Source organism: Artemia sp. Qi Xiang Cuo, chromosome 15 (genome assembly GCF_049724085.1).
Source record: "Artemia sp. Qi Xiang Cuo chromosome 15, ASM4972408v1, whole genome shotgun sequence".
Lineage (NCBI taxonomy): Eukaryota > Metazoa > Arthropoda > Branchiopoda > Anostraca > Artemiidae > Artemia > Artemia sp. Qi Xiang Cuo.
The window spans coordinates 43887776-43905583 of NC_142808.1; the positions used below are offsets into that span (position 1 = coordinate 43887776).

The 17808-nt window shown below is 35.6% G+C and overlaps 2 protein-coding genes across 2 annotated transcripts in view; both read left to right on the forward strand.

The window, feature by feature from the left end:
* Positions 1–10550, forward strand: part of LOC148943705 (uncharacterized) — a 36982-nt gene extending 26432 nt beyond the window's left edge. The window contains exons 4-5 of the mRNA XM_089101748.1: positions 4990–6080; positions 9309–10550. Coding sequence (XP_088957874.1) covers positions 4990–6080; positions 9309–10550 — 2333 coding nt within the window. The remainder of the gene's footprint in view (positions 1–4989; positions 6081–9308) is intronic.
* The window catches only part of LOC148943700 (uncharacterized), a 296754-nt gene that overhangs the window by 194285 nt on the left and 84661 nt on the right, over positions 1–17808 (forward strand). The window lies entirely within an intron of this gene.

Below are 17808 nucleotides of genomic sequence, written 5' to 3' on the forward strand. Positions count from 1 at the left end.
CTGCTCGTTAACATTTATTATGATGTTGTGTACTCTGTACTACTATGCGTATGTAGTTATGTGCATTGAAACTGATTGAGTGAACTATCTGGGGAAGAAAAGTAGAAACTAGGAGTAGCAATTTAAGTTTGTTTATTAAATTTCTAATGTAATATTTTATTCTCAAGAAATGTTGATAGTTTGAAACAATACATATTTTTGCTGTTTTAATATGTTCAAGCTATGTCGGTCAGTTTTGAAATAGTGCTGACTATGGAGACAATTTTTTCGCCCAAAAGCTTCTTGGTTTTTGATATTACAAAAATTTAATAGATGTATAATTTTACGAGATATACGGAGCCGAATAGCATCTTAGTGCGATTAAACCCGAAATATCTTTAGTAAGCCTCTAATAGTAATTTCTAACTGCGATAAGACAATTTTGAAAAAGAGGTTGAAACATCTGGCCCATGGCAAATCGAAATAAAAAACGAGAGTTGGAATTGCCATTGCTAAAAACCTTTAATTGGAGTTTGCAATTCCCTGTCTCGAAAATCAAGGGAAATTGCACTTTTTTTTGCCAACTCTAGTGGTATGCTGGAAGGTCGTAAAGAGATGAATAAAGGCTCATTTGAAAGGTCATTCTTAAATCTAACAACCATCTCTAAGTAGTGTCTTCCTCAGCAATTTTTGGCCCAAAACAAGTGTCTCTCGGCGATTTTTGCGCAAAAAATCTAATCTGGCATTCTCCCCTTTTCAAAATCCCGACTCTGTCACTGGATAGCATCATCAAAGATACATTGTCGTAAATCTCTTATTTCTTATTATTATTCTTATTGTATTTGTTGAAACTTCAAAAACATGAATTAAACTAGAAGTAGACGTAAGATTGTCGAGGAAGTGGACCAAACCCAACGTGGTGTCCGGTCCCGCCTAAAAAATAATCGCTATGTGGATGCCGGATCGCAATAGTTTGTTATGGAGCTTTGAAGTCCTTTTAGAGTATTAATGGGCAAAATCAACTTGACTTTGTTTTCGTTTATTTTTCTCAGTTGCAACTAGAAACATCTGCTTTTGATGGAAGAAGCAGTAACAATTATACGGTGACAAAAAGAAACGATGACATTTTCTGGAGTGATTGATAAAAAAAATGGCATTTAGTCTAGAGAGGTATTCTACTTTTCCAAGTAATTAATTAAAAAAACGTTTTCCACAAAATAAGTTTTTCAAATAAAGAACTCCATTAAACAAAAAATGAGCAAAAATAAAATTAAATAATCTACCAAGCGTGAAACTACCGCAAATCAGCATCGATTGATAAATGAAACCCAAAACGAACAGAAATTACAATAAATAACCGAGTCAAACTCAAAACCAGCAGAAATTAACATGAGTAGGGCTTAAAAACCATATGCCTTCCCAAGGCTAGAACAAAATTTGCACTTTACTGAAAAAAATGATAAATGTTTTTACTTTTATAACTTTAATAAATCAAATAATATTAAAATTTTGAATAATAAATATCAATATATGTATATTAAACTGAAAATGCACATTCATTTGTATTTTTGAAGTTTCTACGACAGCGCTTTCTGTAAAAACCTTATATTCTCCAGGGCATAACTTACAACCCTTATCCTGAGGGCTGTGACGGGGTTGTCATCCTCGAAGACCTAATTTCCAGAACTTTCATCTAAGTTGAACGTTATGGCTATCTCCAGATCTAGATTGGATGTGGTTGGGGAAATGCTGGGCGTAAGAGGTAGGTTAGCTATCCTCCATTCACTTTCGAATATTTAAATGAGCCCTAGCCCTTTCAATTTCCAATTGAATGAGCCCTTTTTGAAGTTTCTACAACAGCGCTTTCTATAAAAACATTATATACCCTCGGGGATAACTCATAACTCTTGCCCTGAGGGCGGTGGGGGCGGGGGGGATGTCATCCTCAAAGACCTAAATTCCGGAACTTTTAACTACGTTGAACAAAATGGCTATCTCAAAATCTTGATTGGATGTGTTTGGGGAAATGATGGGCGTGGAAGGGGTGTTAGGTGCCTTCCAATCACTTTCGATTATTAAAAAGGGCGCTAGCCATTTCAATTTCCAGTCGAATTAGCCCATTTTGAAGTTTATACCACAATGTTGTCTATAGAAATCTTATATGCCGCCAGGGCATAACTTATAACCCTTTCCCTGAGTTCTGTGGGGGGGGGGGCTGTCATCCTCAAAGACCTAATTTTCAGAACTTTCAACTACGTTGAAACAAATGGATGTCTCAAAATTATGACTGGATGAGTTTGGGGAAATGGTCGGCGTAAGAGGAGGTTAGTTGCCCTCCAATCACTTTCGACTATTAAAAAGACCACAAACCCTTTCAATATCCAATTGAATGAGCCCTTTTTGAAGTTTCTACGACATCGCTTTCTATGAAAACCTTAAATGCCCCCAGGTCATAACTTATAACCCTTGCCCTGAGGTCTGTGGGGGGGGGGTGTCATCCTCAAAGACCAAATTTTCGGAACTTTTAAATACGTTGAACAAAATGGCTATCTCAAAGTTTTGATTGGATGTGTTTGGGGAAATGATGGGCGTGGAAGGGGTGTTAGGTGCCTTCCAATCACTTTCGATTATTAAAAAGGGCGCTAGCCATTTCAATTTCCAGTCGAATTAGCCCATTTTGAAGTTTCTACGACAACGCTTTCTATGGAAATCTTATATGCCCCCAGGGCATAACTTATAACCCTTGCCCTGAGTTCTGTGGGGGGGGGCTGTCATCCTAAAAGACCAGATTTCGAGAAATATCATCTACATTGAAAACATTGGCTATCTCAAAATTTTGATTGGCTTGTTTGGGGGGAATGGTGGATGTGAAAGGGGGGTTAGTTGCCCTCCAATCACTTTCGACTATTAAAAATGGCACTGGCCCTTTGAATTTTCAGTCGAATGAGCCCTTTTTGAAGTTTCTACGACAAAGCTTTTTTTATAAAAATTATATACCCCCAGGGCATAACTTACAACCCTTGCCGTGAGGGTTGTGGGGGAGTGTCCTCCGCAAAAATATATTATCTATCTGAAAATCAATTGCGCTGAACAAAATGGCTATCTAAAAATTTTGATTGGATGTGTTTGGGGAAATGGTGGGCGTGGAAAGGTTATTTGCCTTCCAATCACTTTCGACTATTAAAAAGGGCACAAGTCACTACGATTTCTAATCGAATGAGCCCTTTTTAAAGTTTCTACGACAAGTCCTTCGATACGAAGTGCCCTGGCCTAAAGAAAAAAAATAATACATTGTGCCAACATCGTTCTTTACTTAGGCAGCGCGATTGCGCTGCCTATGATACAGTCATACTATTGCTTCTTGATCTTAGAAATCAGATTGTAGCGTAAGACACTTTTCTTTTGTCAATTTTTTTATTGTGTATCATTTCCTGTTATATTATAACACATCTGTTATATATTATAAACACACAAAAAATTGCTACCGAAGCTGTTTTCAGTAAATAAAAAATGACAGTTTAACATAGATTGTTAATTGTTGGTCCGTATCGAGTGAAATTTCCTAATTGGTTTCGAGTAATGAGTTGACGCATTTACATGAAAAAAAAAAAGAAAGATTAAAGATACTAGTTCTATCGAAGACAAGTAAAAAGTAACGTCAAAACTTAAAGCGAGAAATATTACCTTGAACGGGATATGACTGTTGTCCTCCTCAACTATCCAATTTTTATGAACAAGTGATTGCTTCCCCTTTGCTGAAAACTTACTACAACACTATGGATCCCTTATACCGGTAACTATTAATGTCTTATCGATGAAAATTTGTTTTTCATATTTTCAATGAAAACGTTGGACACGTGTTGTTTTCAGTAAAGTACCCGCATCCTCTGTGAATATTAGAAGTAGGGGGCTGAGGGTGGAACAGTTCCCCTTCCGTTCGTTCTAATGTTTACTCGTTTTTAGTTTTAACGTCACTATTTACTTTTCTTTCGTAAAGCTTCTTTTTTTAATTTAATGCATCAAAAGAACCCGTTTTGAATGCTGATTCTGAATATGAAAAATTCCTTCTTTTTTTAATTTAATGCATCAAAAGAACCCGTTTTGAATACTGATTCTGAATATGAAAAATTCCTTAATTTTCAAGGCACCTATACAAAGTTATTAGCATATGAAATTTTGTATAATTATAGAAAAAAGGGTGATCCTGATGGAAAATTACATCATCATATTCAACTTGTCTGACAACCCTATAAAGGAGATTTCAAACCCTTAACATAAAACAGAGTATTTTGCATTATTCCTCGGAAGGATGCTCATTGATGTATGTTTGTAATTCCGTTTTTATGTTTTTTATGGGTTTTTGTGTTGTTGTTTTTTACCCCGGGTGATCGTGTCGAACCTTAAGTACTAGAACACCAGAAGATGCATCATTTAAACGTACATTTATAATGCTTTTTGTAGGAGTAAAAGTTGGAGCAACCTCATTACACCTCAGCAAAGTGCTGATTTGTCCATAGTGTGCTGCAGAACATCAGTCGTACCTGATTTAGATAAAGGTGACTTAAGTCTTTATCTGAAGAAACTACTAAGATCAAATGATTACGAAAAATTGACTGCCCTGTAAATATACACAATCCCAACCCACGGGGGGGGGGGTAGAAAGTGCCTTTTAGGGAACATCATTTTTTGGTGGTGGCGTCCTTTAGACCTTCATGTGGGGGAATTCTTCTATCTCAACGTCTTCTAGCAGGGACGGATCTAGAACAAAATCTTGGAGGAGGGCAGTTTGACAAGGGCACCAATAAGCGAAATCCGGAGGGGGAGGGTGTGTGTGTGTGACAAGGGTGCCAATAATTGACGAATCTATTTTTTTAAAAAGAGGGGAAAATAGAAAATGAACAAGGAATGAGGGCGCCGGAAAAATCTTGGGTGGGGGCACGGTTTTCCCGGTTCCCTGGATCCGTCACTGCCTTCGAATGTACTATACCTTTCTCGTTCTTTTTTTTTCAGATGTTCGGCATCCAGGAGTGTTCGTATCCAAATCGGAGCCACCAGATCAATCTGAAATTTTGAAGAGGACTTTATCAAAACCTAGTTTACAGAAATCTGATGACGTTAGAAAAATAAAATCTATATCACGATCCAAAATTGAAAAGCCCCCACCTGTTTTATCATCAGTGAACTCAGTGACTCCAGTGCCACTTGATAAAATACCATCTCCACAACAACCGCCTCCAGCACCTTCACCAACACTCTGTAAGCCAGTATTAACAGCACCTAGTCCATTGACATCACCTCGTCAGCAAAGTAGTACAATAATGATGACTGTGTCATTAGATTCAGGTGGAGGGTCACAAATGGTGCAAATACATTTACCTGATTTGAGTCCTCCTATATTACAACCAATGGTTGAGCCCTCTAGTGAACAAAAAGTGCAGTTATCTCCCAAAAAACGTAAAAAATCACAAACGGATAAAAAGAGTGTGGCACTTAAAGATAGGGAGTTCAATCCAGATGTGCATTGTGGTGTGTGGATTAGTGAAGATAAAAGAAATTGTACAAGATCGCTAACGTGTAAGTCTCATGCACTTTCAGCAAGAAGAGCTGTGCATGGGAGAAGTAAAAAATATGACGAACTACTTGCTGAGCACAAAGCAGCTAAAGACATTAGCAAAAATATGATTCAGAAACCAACAAGCCCTCAGAGCTCTAAGCCCTCAATTACTCGGAAACCCTTAGAACCTCCTCAAGTGTGGAACAAGCCCTCTACATCACATGCAGCTAGTACACCTATTCTAGCAAAAACACTCACTTCCAATTTCAACTCAGCGGATGAGTCATACCCAACAATTAGTTTGCCAGCAACAGATAACCGTGATAGTGATTTTCCACAGCTTTTAAATGAGTTGAAAATTGAAGTGCCAGGACTTACTGATAGTGAGTTTGAATTTCCCAATGTACTGGATGAAGTGGGTAGTAGTCATAGACCTTTGGTGATGATGCAATCAATTAGTATGTCTAAGATAGATTTAGGCAAAGCTATTGAGGAGCATAGGGAGCCTGTGACCCGCTTTAGGACTGAGGAGCTTAAACCCTTGGGGGTAAATCTTTTCTTTTATTTTTTTTTTACTTTTTTACTTTTGTTTCTTTATAGTCTTCAGATTCATTATTCACTTTACGTTATTCATTGTTTCTTTATTTCTTTAATATTTACTCTACTTTTTTCTTTATAGTCTTCAGATTCATTATTCAATTTACATTATTCGTTGTTTTTTATTTCTTTACTTATTACTTTAGTTTTTCTTTATAGTCTTCAGATTCATCATTAGTTGTTGATTTCTATTCCTTTGGACTTTCATTTCAGTCTTTAGCTTTCTTCCAATTTATGTCATTGCTTTATTTAACTTTTTTTACGTAGATTTTTTAACTTTACTTTGCTTTTTTTTTGTAGTCTTCCGATTCATCATTAGTTGATGGATTTCTATTTCTTTGGAATTTCATTTCAGGGTCTTTAGCTTTTTTCCAATTTATTTTGTTGCTTTATTTTACTTTTTAACGTTATTCTACTAACTTTACCTTTTTTGTAGTCTTCAGATTCATCATTAGGTGATTGATGTCTGTTACTTTGGAATTTAATTTCAGGGTCTTTGGCTTTTTTCCAATTTATTTTGTTGGTAAACGTTAATTTTTTAACTTTGCTTTACCTTTTTTAAACTTTCATTTACTTTTTTTCGCTTTTTGTTTTTTCTTTATAGTCTTCAGATTCATCATTATTTGATTTATTGTCATTCCTTTGGACTTTCATTTTAACTTCTTTAGCTTTTTGCCAGTACATGCTGTTTTTTTATTTTGCTTTCTTTATTTTACTTTTTGCTTTACTTTTTTACGTTTTTTTCTTTTTTCCTTTTGTGGTCTTCAGATTCATCATTAGTTGATCAATTTCTATTTTTTTGTAATTTAATTTCAGGTTCTTTGGCTTTTTGCTTGTTTATGTCGTTGCTTTATCTATTTATTTTTTCGTTTTTTCTATCACTGTATTATCAAAAAATAACTAAATGTAACTTTTAAAAAAAGATTAAAAAATGTAATTTAGAAGTAATCACACAAAATCACTTGTATTGTCAAAGATGTTGCCTACTGTTTATAGAAGAACTATTCTTCTTGTTTTTCTATGCTTATGAATGATTTATACTGCTGATGCTGATGATGAAATGAATAATTCTTGTGCGGAAGCAAAGAGTCCCTATCAGAAAAGTTGGAAGATTATGAACAAAAATTTCATTTTTATTCTGTTTCAGACCTCCCCCTCAAAAAATATCTAAAAATCTTTTTAAAATATTCATTTTAAAACTTAGTTTGAAGAAAAATCTAATTCAAAGTAAAGAGAAGGGATAAAAAAGAGAAAGGCAAAGGATCAAGAGAAATTGTAAAAGGATAAATTTCAAAATAAAGAGAAAGGTTAAAGAAGTAGTATTGTGATTTAACAATAAGGAATGCTAGCCGGAAACAGTCAAGATCCTTGGAGAGGGGCTAATACTTACAAAAGGATGTTTTTACCTAAGACACTCCAGCCTTCTTGCATTTCAATAATTTCACCATGTTCTGTAGGTGTATCTTCTAGACCAATCTTACAAGTGGAGTACCCCTTAGTGCAGACATGGAAGTATAGCACAACTATTACTAACTTACCTCAATCAGAGAGCGAAACTCTTTACTGCAGATTTATTAGAGGAACCTCTCATCCCAGAAAAAATTGTGATTCATTTTAACGAAAAACTATGGCTTTTAGGACGTAGTTTTGTTGGTTCGTGGAAAGGGGTGGGGACTCCTTATCCCACCTGTGGCCAAAGACTATGTTCACAAAAGAAGGGAATAAGATCGCAGTGCTCTCTAACCCAACACCTGACCGGGTTCTCTATCTCTCTCAAGAAAATCATGTTCACCTGTGAGTACTATCGTGCCTAAAAATAAGGGAGGGTACTTCTGCATTCAAGATTTCCTTACCAAAAGAAATTGTACCTTCAATCGGGTTTATTATATATCCCTCCCCTAGGGATAGACGATTGTGAGTTGTAGTCACAAAGGATTCTAAATTTTATATTTATTGTTTGTTTTAGACATGGGATGTGAAGTTGTACTTTTTTACACTAGCTTTGATAGTCATGATAGCATTGAACAACTGTGTTCTGACTTTAGTAACATTCTAGAAACTTGAGATTTTTTGGATCGTCTTCCAACTCTCCTTTCGGGTGGGGGTCTTCCAATTAGTCTTGGGGGGAACCCTCATCCCCATTTTGTTTAGATGTAAGAGGGGGTATTCTTAAAATAAACTGCGGGTTTTTACCGACATATCTGAATGTGTACTTTTAACACCCTTCATTTTTTATAACATTGTCCCCGGGGAAGGGATACTTCAATGAATTTGAAGAAGACGTCTCCCATTCTCTTATGTGAGTAGATCCGATTGTGCTTTGTTTGCAAATATGTCATGATATTACAGGGAGGGTGAATTTTGAGATTTTTGCTTGTTTAGGATTTCTCCCCTCTATTGCTTTCCTTTATAACTGTATGAAATTTTAGAGTTTTTAAACTGTTGTAAATAGATCTTAATTTTGTCCTTCGATTAATAGTAATATCTGGCTTCTTACGATTATGATACGATGCTGAAACTTCATGGTAGACTGTAATGTATATTCTATGGTGATTGAAATAAGGGTAGGCCTACTAATCATTTTACAATTTTTTCTATGTAATTAATTGTTTCTTGCTAAACATGCATGCACACAAGGAAATTTCCCTTAAAATATCATTTTTTAATTTCTTTTAAAAAATTAAAACATTTTGAACATTTTTTAGCACAGGCCTATCGAGAGTAATAGCCTCCCCTTGGGGTACCATTCCAAGTCGGGTTGCAGCGTCTTAAAAAGCTGTTTTCAATTAATCTGCGTAGATTGCATCAGAGTTGCCCTTAGTCATTTATCACTATTTCTAATTATTTTTTATATTGCCTAAACAAAAAAAAATCACTAAATTATTGAAGATAATTCAATAACTTACGTAAGTCACTTAAATCCCTAGATTATTGAAGAAAATTACTAAATAAACCATAAAATTAATAAAACCTAGGGATTTTTTTTTGCCGGGTGGCAACCCTGGAGTGCATCCACTTGCAGCCAATATGACCATACCGTGTATCTGCGTGTTTGCTGTGTTGACGGGGCAAATGGCGATAAAAGGAGAGATAGCTCTTTGGAAGTATAGTGGTGAACATGTTTAGAAATTCGTATTAAAGTTTTTTATGTTAGTATTAAGTCCTTGTTTTATTTTAGACTTGTTCATTCCCATTACGGCGACATGGATTAGCTGTAATACCTTCCTGGAAATACAAAAGACTGCGGAACCGGTTTTCATCCTCCTGCAAAGCCGCCAAAGAGCATTATTCCCTCTATCAGTCTCAGCAGGTGCTGGCCAGCGCTGCTGGACAAGATTATGGTGCCTCATTTGTGCCTGTTGATCATACACTGAACAATTTTGGGATTGGGGATCCTTATGCACAGTTTACTGATATCAGTGACCTAACCGATGAGCAATTGTTTAATGGAGATGATAGTACTGATATTTTGTCTCAAGCTTTATCAGCATCGAATGTGATATCGCGTCCCCAGGCTCAGTATTGTACAGTGAGAACACAGCCGGTGAGACAACAAGTGAAACATGAATTTGTGGTGAGTGACAGTGTTCAAAAGTTGAATTATAATTATGTAGAAAGTCAGGTGAATGCCCCCAGTTTAGACCATGATCGAAATCCAAAGCGAATGAGATCGGATTTGAATGTTCAGAGGAATGGAGTTATTCAAAATGATTTGATATTGCAAGCCTTAATTGGCTCAACGTCCAATTCCCAAGTGAAATCTGGTGTTTATGACAAGAGTTCAGTGTTTCAGAGTAGTGTTTTGACTGATCAAAAGCAGCAAAAAGGTGTACAACAACCTATCGTACGACAAATAGTTAGCAGGGGTGTAGTGCAGCAACAAGTGCCTACTTCACAGCAGTTTCGGCAAGCCATTCAAGGACCTATTCCACAAGTATTAAGGAGTCCAAATATACCTGGACTTGTCCCGCTTGAAGTTGCTAAAAATATAACAAACGGAGCAAAAATGGTTGTGCAAAATAATACAATACGACGACCACAGCATTGTCCTGCATTGCAGAACAATACAGAACAATTACAGTACCATGCTATTCAAACTCGACAGCCAGTACAGCATGTTCCCCCTTCAAAGACGGATGACATAGGTCTCGATTGGCAAAGTTTAGCACCTACAATCAACACTAATAATCAGGTAGCTACTAATGGACATTTGGATATTGATGATTCAGCCCTTTTGAATGATATACTCTCTGAGAATTTTCCAGATTTAGGGAACTTGGACTTCCCTGATGACCTTTTGGGACTTGATGAGTCCCAACCAGTGAATTCCGCACCTGTACAGTTGCAACAAAAAACTACCCTGAGTCAAACATCTAGTGGGACTGAAAATACTCGGACAAAAGGTGAGCTAGGCTTTTAATACTTCGATTTATTCAATTTACATGTTTTTTTTTTGTGTTTTTTTTTTTGCTCTTCTTGAGAAAATGGACAACAATATGAATATAGGCCTATTGAGCTGACAAAAGCCCTCCAAGAGCTTGACTGATTCTAGTTTGAAAATTGTTAAATATTATCCTTAAGGTATTATTCTTTATTATTATTTCATATTATTATTGTATTTGTGTTATTTATAATTATATTTTTATTATATTTATGCAGTTATTATCAAAGGAAGGATGGTGGTACGTATCAAGTTTTGAATCGGGAGAAAATGAAAAGAGAAAAGAGAATGTATAATAGATTTTTTATGCTTTGCAAAGCGACTGATCTGAATCCGACTGACTGACTGACGGAACAACAGACTGACTGAAAAATTAGGAACATTTTTGGGGGGGGGGACAACAATTTTCTTCTCTCTTTTCTTGTGTGTTGGGTCATCTTGACCCAGAGTGTAAGTTTTGAGCCGATCAGAAAATGTTTTCGGCCGTTTTGGGGCTCAATTTAGGAGAGGGGGTTAACATGCCCCATAGAGCGGTTGATATATTATGTCAAATTAAAACGACGGTAAAAGTAAGTAGTTTTTTTTGTTTTTTTTTATGACTCAACTAAAATCAAGACTAGAATATTGTCTCGTATTCATTTTGTCTTAGAAATAATTTTTCACACTAGAGTTTCAGTATAAAGAACAGCTTGGAAAAGCATAAAAAAAATCAGATACTGTAGCAAAATTGTGCCTGGTCATATTCATTACGCAAAGAAGAAGACAAACGAATGAAGATTGAACTAAGGCACACAGAAGCCTTTAAAAACAAAAGACAAAGGCCTACACATACCTATATGCAGGTGGATTTACCTCCCATCACAAGAATCGTGTGATGAGTTTCTCTGAAACAAAGAGAAATGAAAACAAAGGTCTCAGAAAACAAAGGTCTAAAAATGAACACTTTAAGATCCCTCCTCCTCTGGAAAAATGTTTGATACTACCAACCTCTTGAATGTGTGCATTGATTGTAAGAAAAAACAAAACATTAAAAGACGAAAGAATTAGAGAAAAACTATGGAATAAACCACAAGGAACGAAAAATAAACGGTTAAAAGATGAGCTGTCCTTCCACTTAACAAAGCTAAAGAGCAACTCAGAGAATCAGCGGCTGTGATAAGTTTACGTTTTGGAAATCTACCACACAACTCCCTCTACATGCTCATTCATTTACTGCACTATAAGTTGCTATATTATCAGTTTAGACGTTTATCAGAGTTACTGAATGCTACTAAAAAGTCAGGTCTTGTGTTTGACTCAAATTATTTTTAAGTCAATATTCTTTCCCCTTTTTAAATATTATTTTCGCGTATAAAAAAGGAGTAACGGTGTAAAATAGTGGCTCTTCAGAAGCAAACACCTTAATAAAACAAAAGTAGTACCGTTATTTCCTTTATTTTATGCTCTTTTCAACATAATAGTTGTTACTTTGGCAATGTACGCCAACTCTCCCCCCTCCTGATGAACCCGTTCAGTATATTATAACTTATATATATATATATATATATATATATATATATATATATATATATATATATATATATATATATATATATATATATATATATATATATATATATATATATTGTATTGTTAACCCTAATCATGTATTTCTATGTTATTGTTTCCATGATTTGACCTGTTGTATAATGAATATCTGCTGTGTACACTCGAAGGAATCCATTTTAGCCTGAGTGCCTGATTGAATATTTGATAATAAATAAAACTTTTTTAAATGAGTAAGAAAAAACTATAATATTGAGGAGGGCCAGTCCCCCTCAACTAAAGAGTAATTTCCGTTCGTTTTAAGTTTTAACGTAGCTAGTTATTTTCAGCTAAAAAACCATTAATTTTTATTTAATTACTTAATAAATGCACTAGATATTATCATTTCCTTTCAAGTAAGTCCTCTCCGGATAATCTACCACCACTGATTCGGTACAATCCATCCTGGAAGAATTAAAAGACATATCAGTGCTACCCTTGCAAAATGTTGTTTTTTTATTGTTATTCAAGGAAACCTTCAACTAAAGACTTTTGACAATTTTGATTTCAATGTTGTATTTTTATTTCAGCTTCAGTTTTGAGGAATTTCATGCTCTTTTTCGGTATTCCTGAAAAAAAATTTCACGTAAATAGAAATTATAAAATAGAAGTCTATATTCTAGAAGTATTACATGGGAATATTTGTCACAAAACAGTTTCTTTAAAAACCGTTTTTTAAGTTTTTTTACTACCATGGCCTGAAAGTGTCTCTCTTTACTAGGTTTCAGCTGCTGCTTTAACCATGATAATTACAGGTTTCATGGCTGGTAGGTTCAAAAAGAAGAATTCTTCAAAGCCAACAGAGCTTAAAAAAAGAAGGAATAGCCAGTGACCACATAACCATCTTTTTCAAAAAAGGGGAGGGATATCTCTCAAAAAGGTTTGAAGTTGGTAGCTGATGGTGTCTACCTTGCTCATTCTTTGCAGACTGGGTTTATAACCTCGTGACCACGATAGAGCCTAGATAGGCTCATGTCAAAAGTTAAACATTAATTTCTAAAATTAAATATTAAAAAAAAGTTAAAAGTTAAATATTAATATATTAAGTATTAAAAAAATATTAAGCATTATACTTAATATTAAATGTTAAATACTAAAAGTTAAATATGAAAAATTTGAAATGCTTGAATATTTTTGTTAAAAAGATCTGTTGATTTCTATCCGTTCTTTTTCCATAGGGAAAAATTCTGCAATGTTGAAACTTTTAATTTGTTCATCTCAATTTATCCCGTTTTTTTTATTCCTGACACGTACTTTATTTCGAAATTATAAGTGGTTAATGCAATTTCAACATCAAAGATTCCTTCTAGAGTAGCGTAAATTACTAAATATAGGACAAATTATATATGTTTGTTTTCTCATTAGTGCGAAACAAGAAACTGGTTAAAACTAGACGAGCAAATTTATTGAAACCCCTTGCAAATTTTGGAACCCAAATTTAACTTGCTCCATCTGTAAGGTTTCAGAGCTAGCCTCTGGTGTTAAAGTATAACCTAAAGCTCCCACTCAGTAGCGTTGCCAGCGGAGAGGGAACCAGACGCCAGTGCCATTAGTCGTCTCCGGAGTGGTTAAAGTGCTTGATTAGTTCTTAACTATTTATTACCATAATGGACTTCCTCAAAAGTAATAATTAGTGCCCAAAATGTCTAAAACATATTGGTCGTCAACACCAAATACTTTTAGGGTTCATTTTTGCTAAATCCATGTTGAAATATACTTGAAACAATGTCTTTGCTCTTCTACTCAAATTACCAAGGATACCAAAATAAAACACTTTTATTTGAGCCATCTTCGGTTAATTCATACGTAAAAACCATAATCTTTTAAGACTTTTATATTAGCTCTTTCAAAACCGTGAAGTTTCTGGGGCATTGCTACATTTTCGTCAGTGTTGCCACTTTAAACCATGAAAATGAATAAGAAAACTGTTTAGTGGAGTTTGACAACATTTTTTCGTCCATAAAATTCCAACGTTAATAACCTGTTAATTCCCAAAGATGATCTTCAAAAAAAGCTATGCCTTCTTTGATTGTTTGGTGCCATATGTTTTTGACCTAATTTTTGCTGATTTCTCAGCAGTGTTTCTTTTTTTTTATTTTGCCGCCCTCTACTATCAAAAACTGAATAACTGCGTATGGAGGTGTTTTCAGGAAATATTGAGTTCCTCGATTTTTCTTATTTTTAATATATGTATATATATTGTTGTGAAAGTTTCCACTTCACCAATTAAAACTAGATTTTATTTTTATTGTCCTTGGTATTTTACGCGTAAGTATACATATGTCTAGCCTTTGGAGTTGGATTGGGGGCATCACCAAAACCAGAAAATCTTGAACAAATCTAAAAAAGAAAGGCCTATCTCAGGAAAAAAAATATATAAACTTGGAAAAAATTCTGTACAAATCTAAAAAGAAATTGAATTTTTTTTTAACAAATAAAAAAAATTAATTTTTTTTTAACAAATCTTTAGAAAGCTGAAAAACATAAACAAAAACTTTAATCTTCAACAAATCTCAAAAGAAACTTGAAAAAGAATCTTGAAAAATAATCGGAGAAAAAAAACTTGAAAAAAATACATGAAAAAAATCTCAATAGAAGCTTGAAAAAATATTGCACATGCTTCATACATTTTATTCCAAATTAGTGTTTCTTTTTTGTTCCGTTTTTGCAGGTGTGTCTTTTATGGTCAGTCGATGTCGATTTGACAACTAACGCACTGAAGTTATTCATCAAGGCTTGTTTCTTTTTTATTCTCCTCAACTAGCTTATGCTTATGACACATTACCAAATTCAGATGTAGGCTATAGGGTATCAAAAGAGAAGTAAATTTGTGTGTTTACAATGTACAGTATGTGCCCAGAATTTAACAGGAACTGTTATATTTAGAAAAAGTGTCGCATGTCGCATTTCGCGTAATTGTGACGCTACTGGTCTGAGATGTTGAAAGAATCCGGAAGCGAAATTTAAAGCATAGGCGTAAAAAAGGCCAAATTAGCACTAGAGGCAGTGGAAATAAAATCTGGTTATTTGAATTAGCTAAGTGGAAACTTGCACAATCGTACTTGTGTTTAAAATTTCGAAAAATGGGAACTTCATTTTTAATGGGAAAGGCCTTCAGTTTGTTATGCAGTGTTTGGTAGTAGCGGACATCAAATTCAAAAAGAAGACACGTGGGTGAAAATTCAACAAAAACGTATCATAAACATTTGGTATCAAATGCGTTCTGAAGGCGTAGTTGACTTTGGGAACCAACAGGTTGTTTATGCTTGAATTTTTACGGACGAAAACCTTTGCCATATTTAACTAATTAGTTTTGCTTATTTATTTTCACGGTTCATCGTGGCAACACTGACGATAATGTGATGCTACCTTACAAAATTCATAATTTTGAAATAACTAAGAGCAAATCTCAGAAAATTGCAGTTTTCTGGTATGAATAGACCTAAGACGGGTCAAGTGGGCAATAAATGTTTTTATTTCAATGTCCTTTGCACTCTAAGATTTACTCGGGAATCTGAATTATTTGTTTAATTTTTTTCCCACAAAATACTTGTCAGAGGTGCTTGGAGGGTTATTGTGAGGATACACCTCCAACCATCCAGACCTGCGCTTGGTATGTGTTAAAACCTTACAATCACCTGACGGTGTAAATTTAGATACCAAATGCCCCATTACGAAATTCTAATGGTAGGTCTACCCAAGGGTGTATCCAGGGTTTTTGTTCGGAAGGGGGGGGGGGTACAAAATTAGACTTTAAAAAACACGTTAAAAATTTGTTATCAGCGTTAGTAGAGAGGGAGGTGCTACTCCCACGATTCACCCCTGCTACCACCTACAACTTTTTTACATAGTTTAATGGGGACAGTGTCAATGACCTCTTTCTCCAAGGTCTCTTTCTCCAGGTGTGTTTTTGGCCAAGTGTCCGCTATGGGAGAATGTTATGATCTAGGAAAGAGTATTTGTTGTTTTTGGCCAAGTGCCTGGGAAGAATGTTATGATCCAGAAAGAGTATTTGTTGTTGTTGTTGTTTTGGGCAAGCTCCCAGCGAACGTCAAGGGAGAACACGTGGTTAATCAAAGTGGGACACCTGTGCTGACAGTCATTAATCAAATTGTTTTCGGGCAAAGTTTAATAGTGTCTGACAGATGACGTCAAGTTAATTAATGTCTTTGGAGTTCGACCAGAATTGTTTCCGAGGCAAAGTTTAGATCACACATGACAGATGATGTCATGATTGATTGATTGGCATGAAAGGGGAATTAATTTGTAGTTTTAAGGGGAATTACTGATTCGCGAAAGGGGAATTAATTTGTTGTTTCTAAAGAGAATCGTTTCCGAGCAAATATTTTGATCTTAGCGATGAAGTGATTAGCGCGCGAAAAGGTTTCTTTGTAATTTCAAATGTGAAAGCACAGGGATGCCAAAAACAAAAGGAACTCGCTGAAATTACGTTTAGGGATTATTTGGGCGAAACCGTTTTAGTCATTATAGGGAATTATTTCGGCGAAACAGTTAGAGACATTTTAAAAGATGATTTAAAAGATGGTTTTAGAAGAGAATTTGAGGGTAAAACTCTGTGGTCATTATAATACATAAGATGTATTTCAACAGTGTCGTGAGGTCCTCTACCCCAACCCCACAGGCTCCTCCAAACCCATCTCACGCCCGAAGGCACCACCCCGGTCCCCCAAGCCCCCCTGGGCATCCCAAATACCCCCCGAAACCCAACGGGCCCCCCGGCACCCCCAAGGATTTCAACCCGTTCCCCCAGGGCCCCCGGGCTCTCAAAGGACCAATCGGCCCTCAAGTGCCCTCCATACCCCCAAAGGCCCTCCCCAGACCCCCAGAGGCCCTCCCCCCTGTCCCCAAAGGTCCACAGGGCTCCCAAAGGGCCACCTGGCCCTAAAGGGCCCCCAGACCCCCAAAGGACCCCCGGCGCCCCAAAGACCCCTGAGCCCCCATTTTTTAATACTTTTTTATGGCTTCATTATATCTTTTCAGAACAAGTTATTTTCTTAATGTCCATCCTAAACCCATTTCACAAGTTGAAGTACCCATCCTTTTCACCCACAACTTTCCTATACTGATTTTTGAATGCTCCAACACCAAGCAATACTTTTCAATGGCATTTCAGAACAAGTTCTTTTCTTAATGTCCCTCCTATACCCATTTTACAAATTGAAGTACCCATCATTTACACCCACAACTTTACTTTACATCTTTTTGAATGCTCCAACACAAAGCAATATTTTTCAAAGGGCATTTCAGAACATGTTCTTTCATAATGTCCATCCTAAACCCATTTTACAAGTTGAAGTTCCCATCCTTTTCACCCACAACTTTACTTTAAAGCTTTTTGAATGCCCAACACCAAGCAATACTTTTCAAAAGGCATTTCAGAACAAGTTCTTTTCTTAGTGACCGTCCTAAACCCATTTTACAAATTGAAGTACCCATCCTTTTCACCCACAACTTAGTTATAGGTAAGATTTTGAAGTTTTACCTTAGAGACTTAGCTTAGAGTTTTAGTTTGGTTTCGTTTTAGTTAAAAGTCTAGAGGTTTTTGTTTTAAACTTAGACTCTTAGCTTAGAGTTTTTGTTAGAGTTCTAGTTTAGTTTAGTTTTAGTTAAGAGTTTAGAGTTTTTAGCTTAG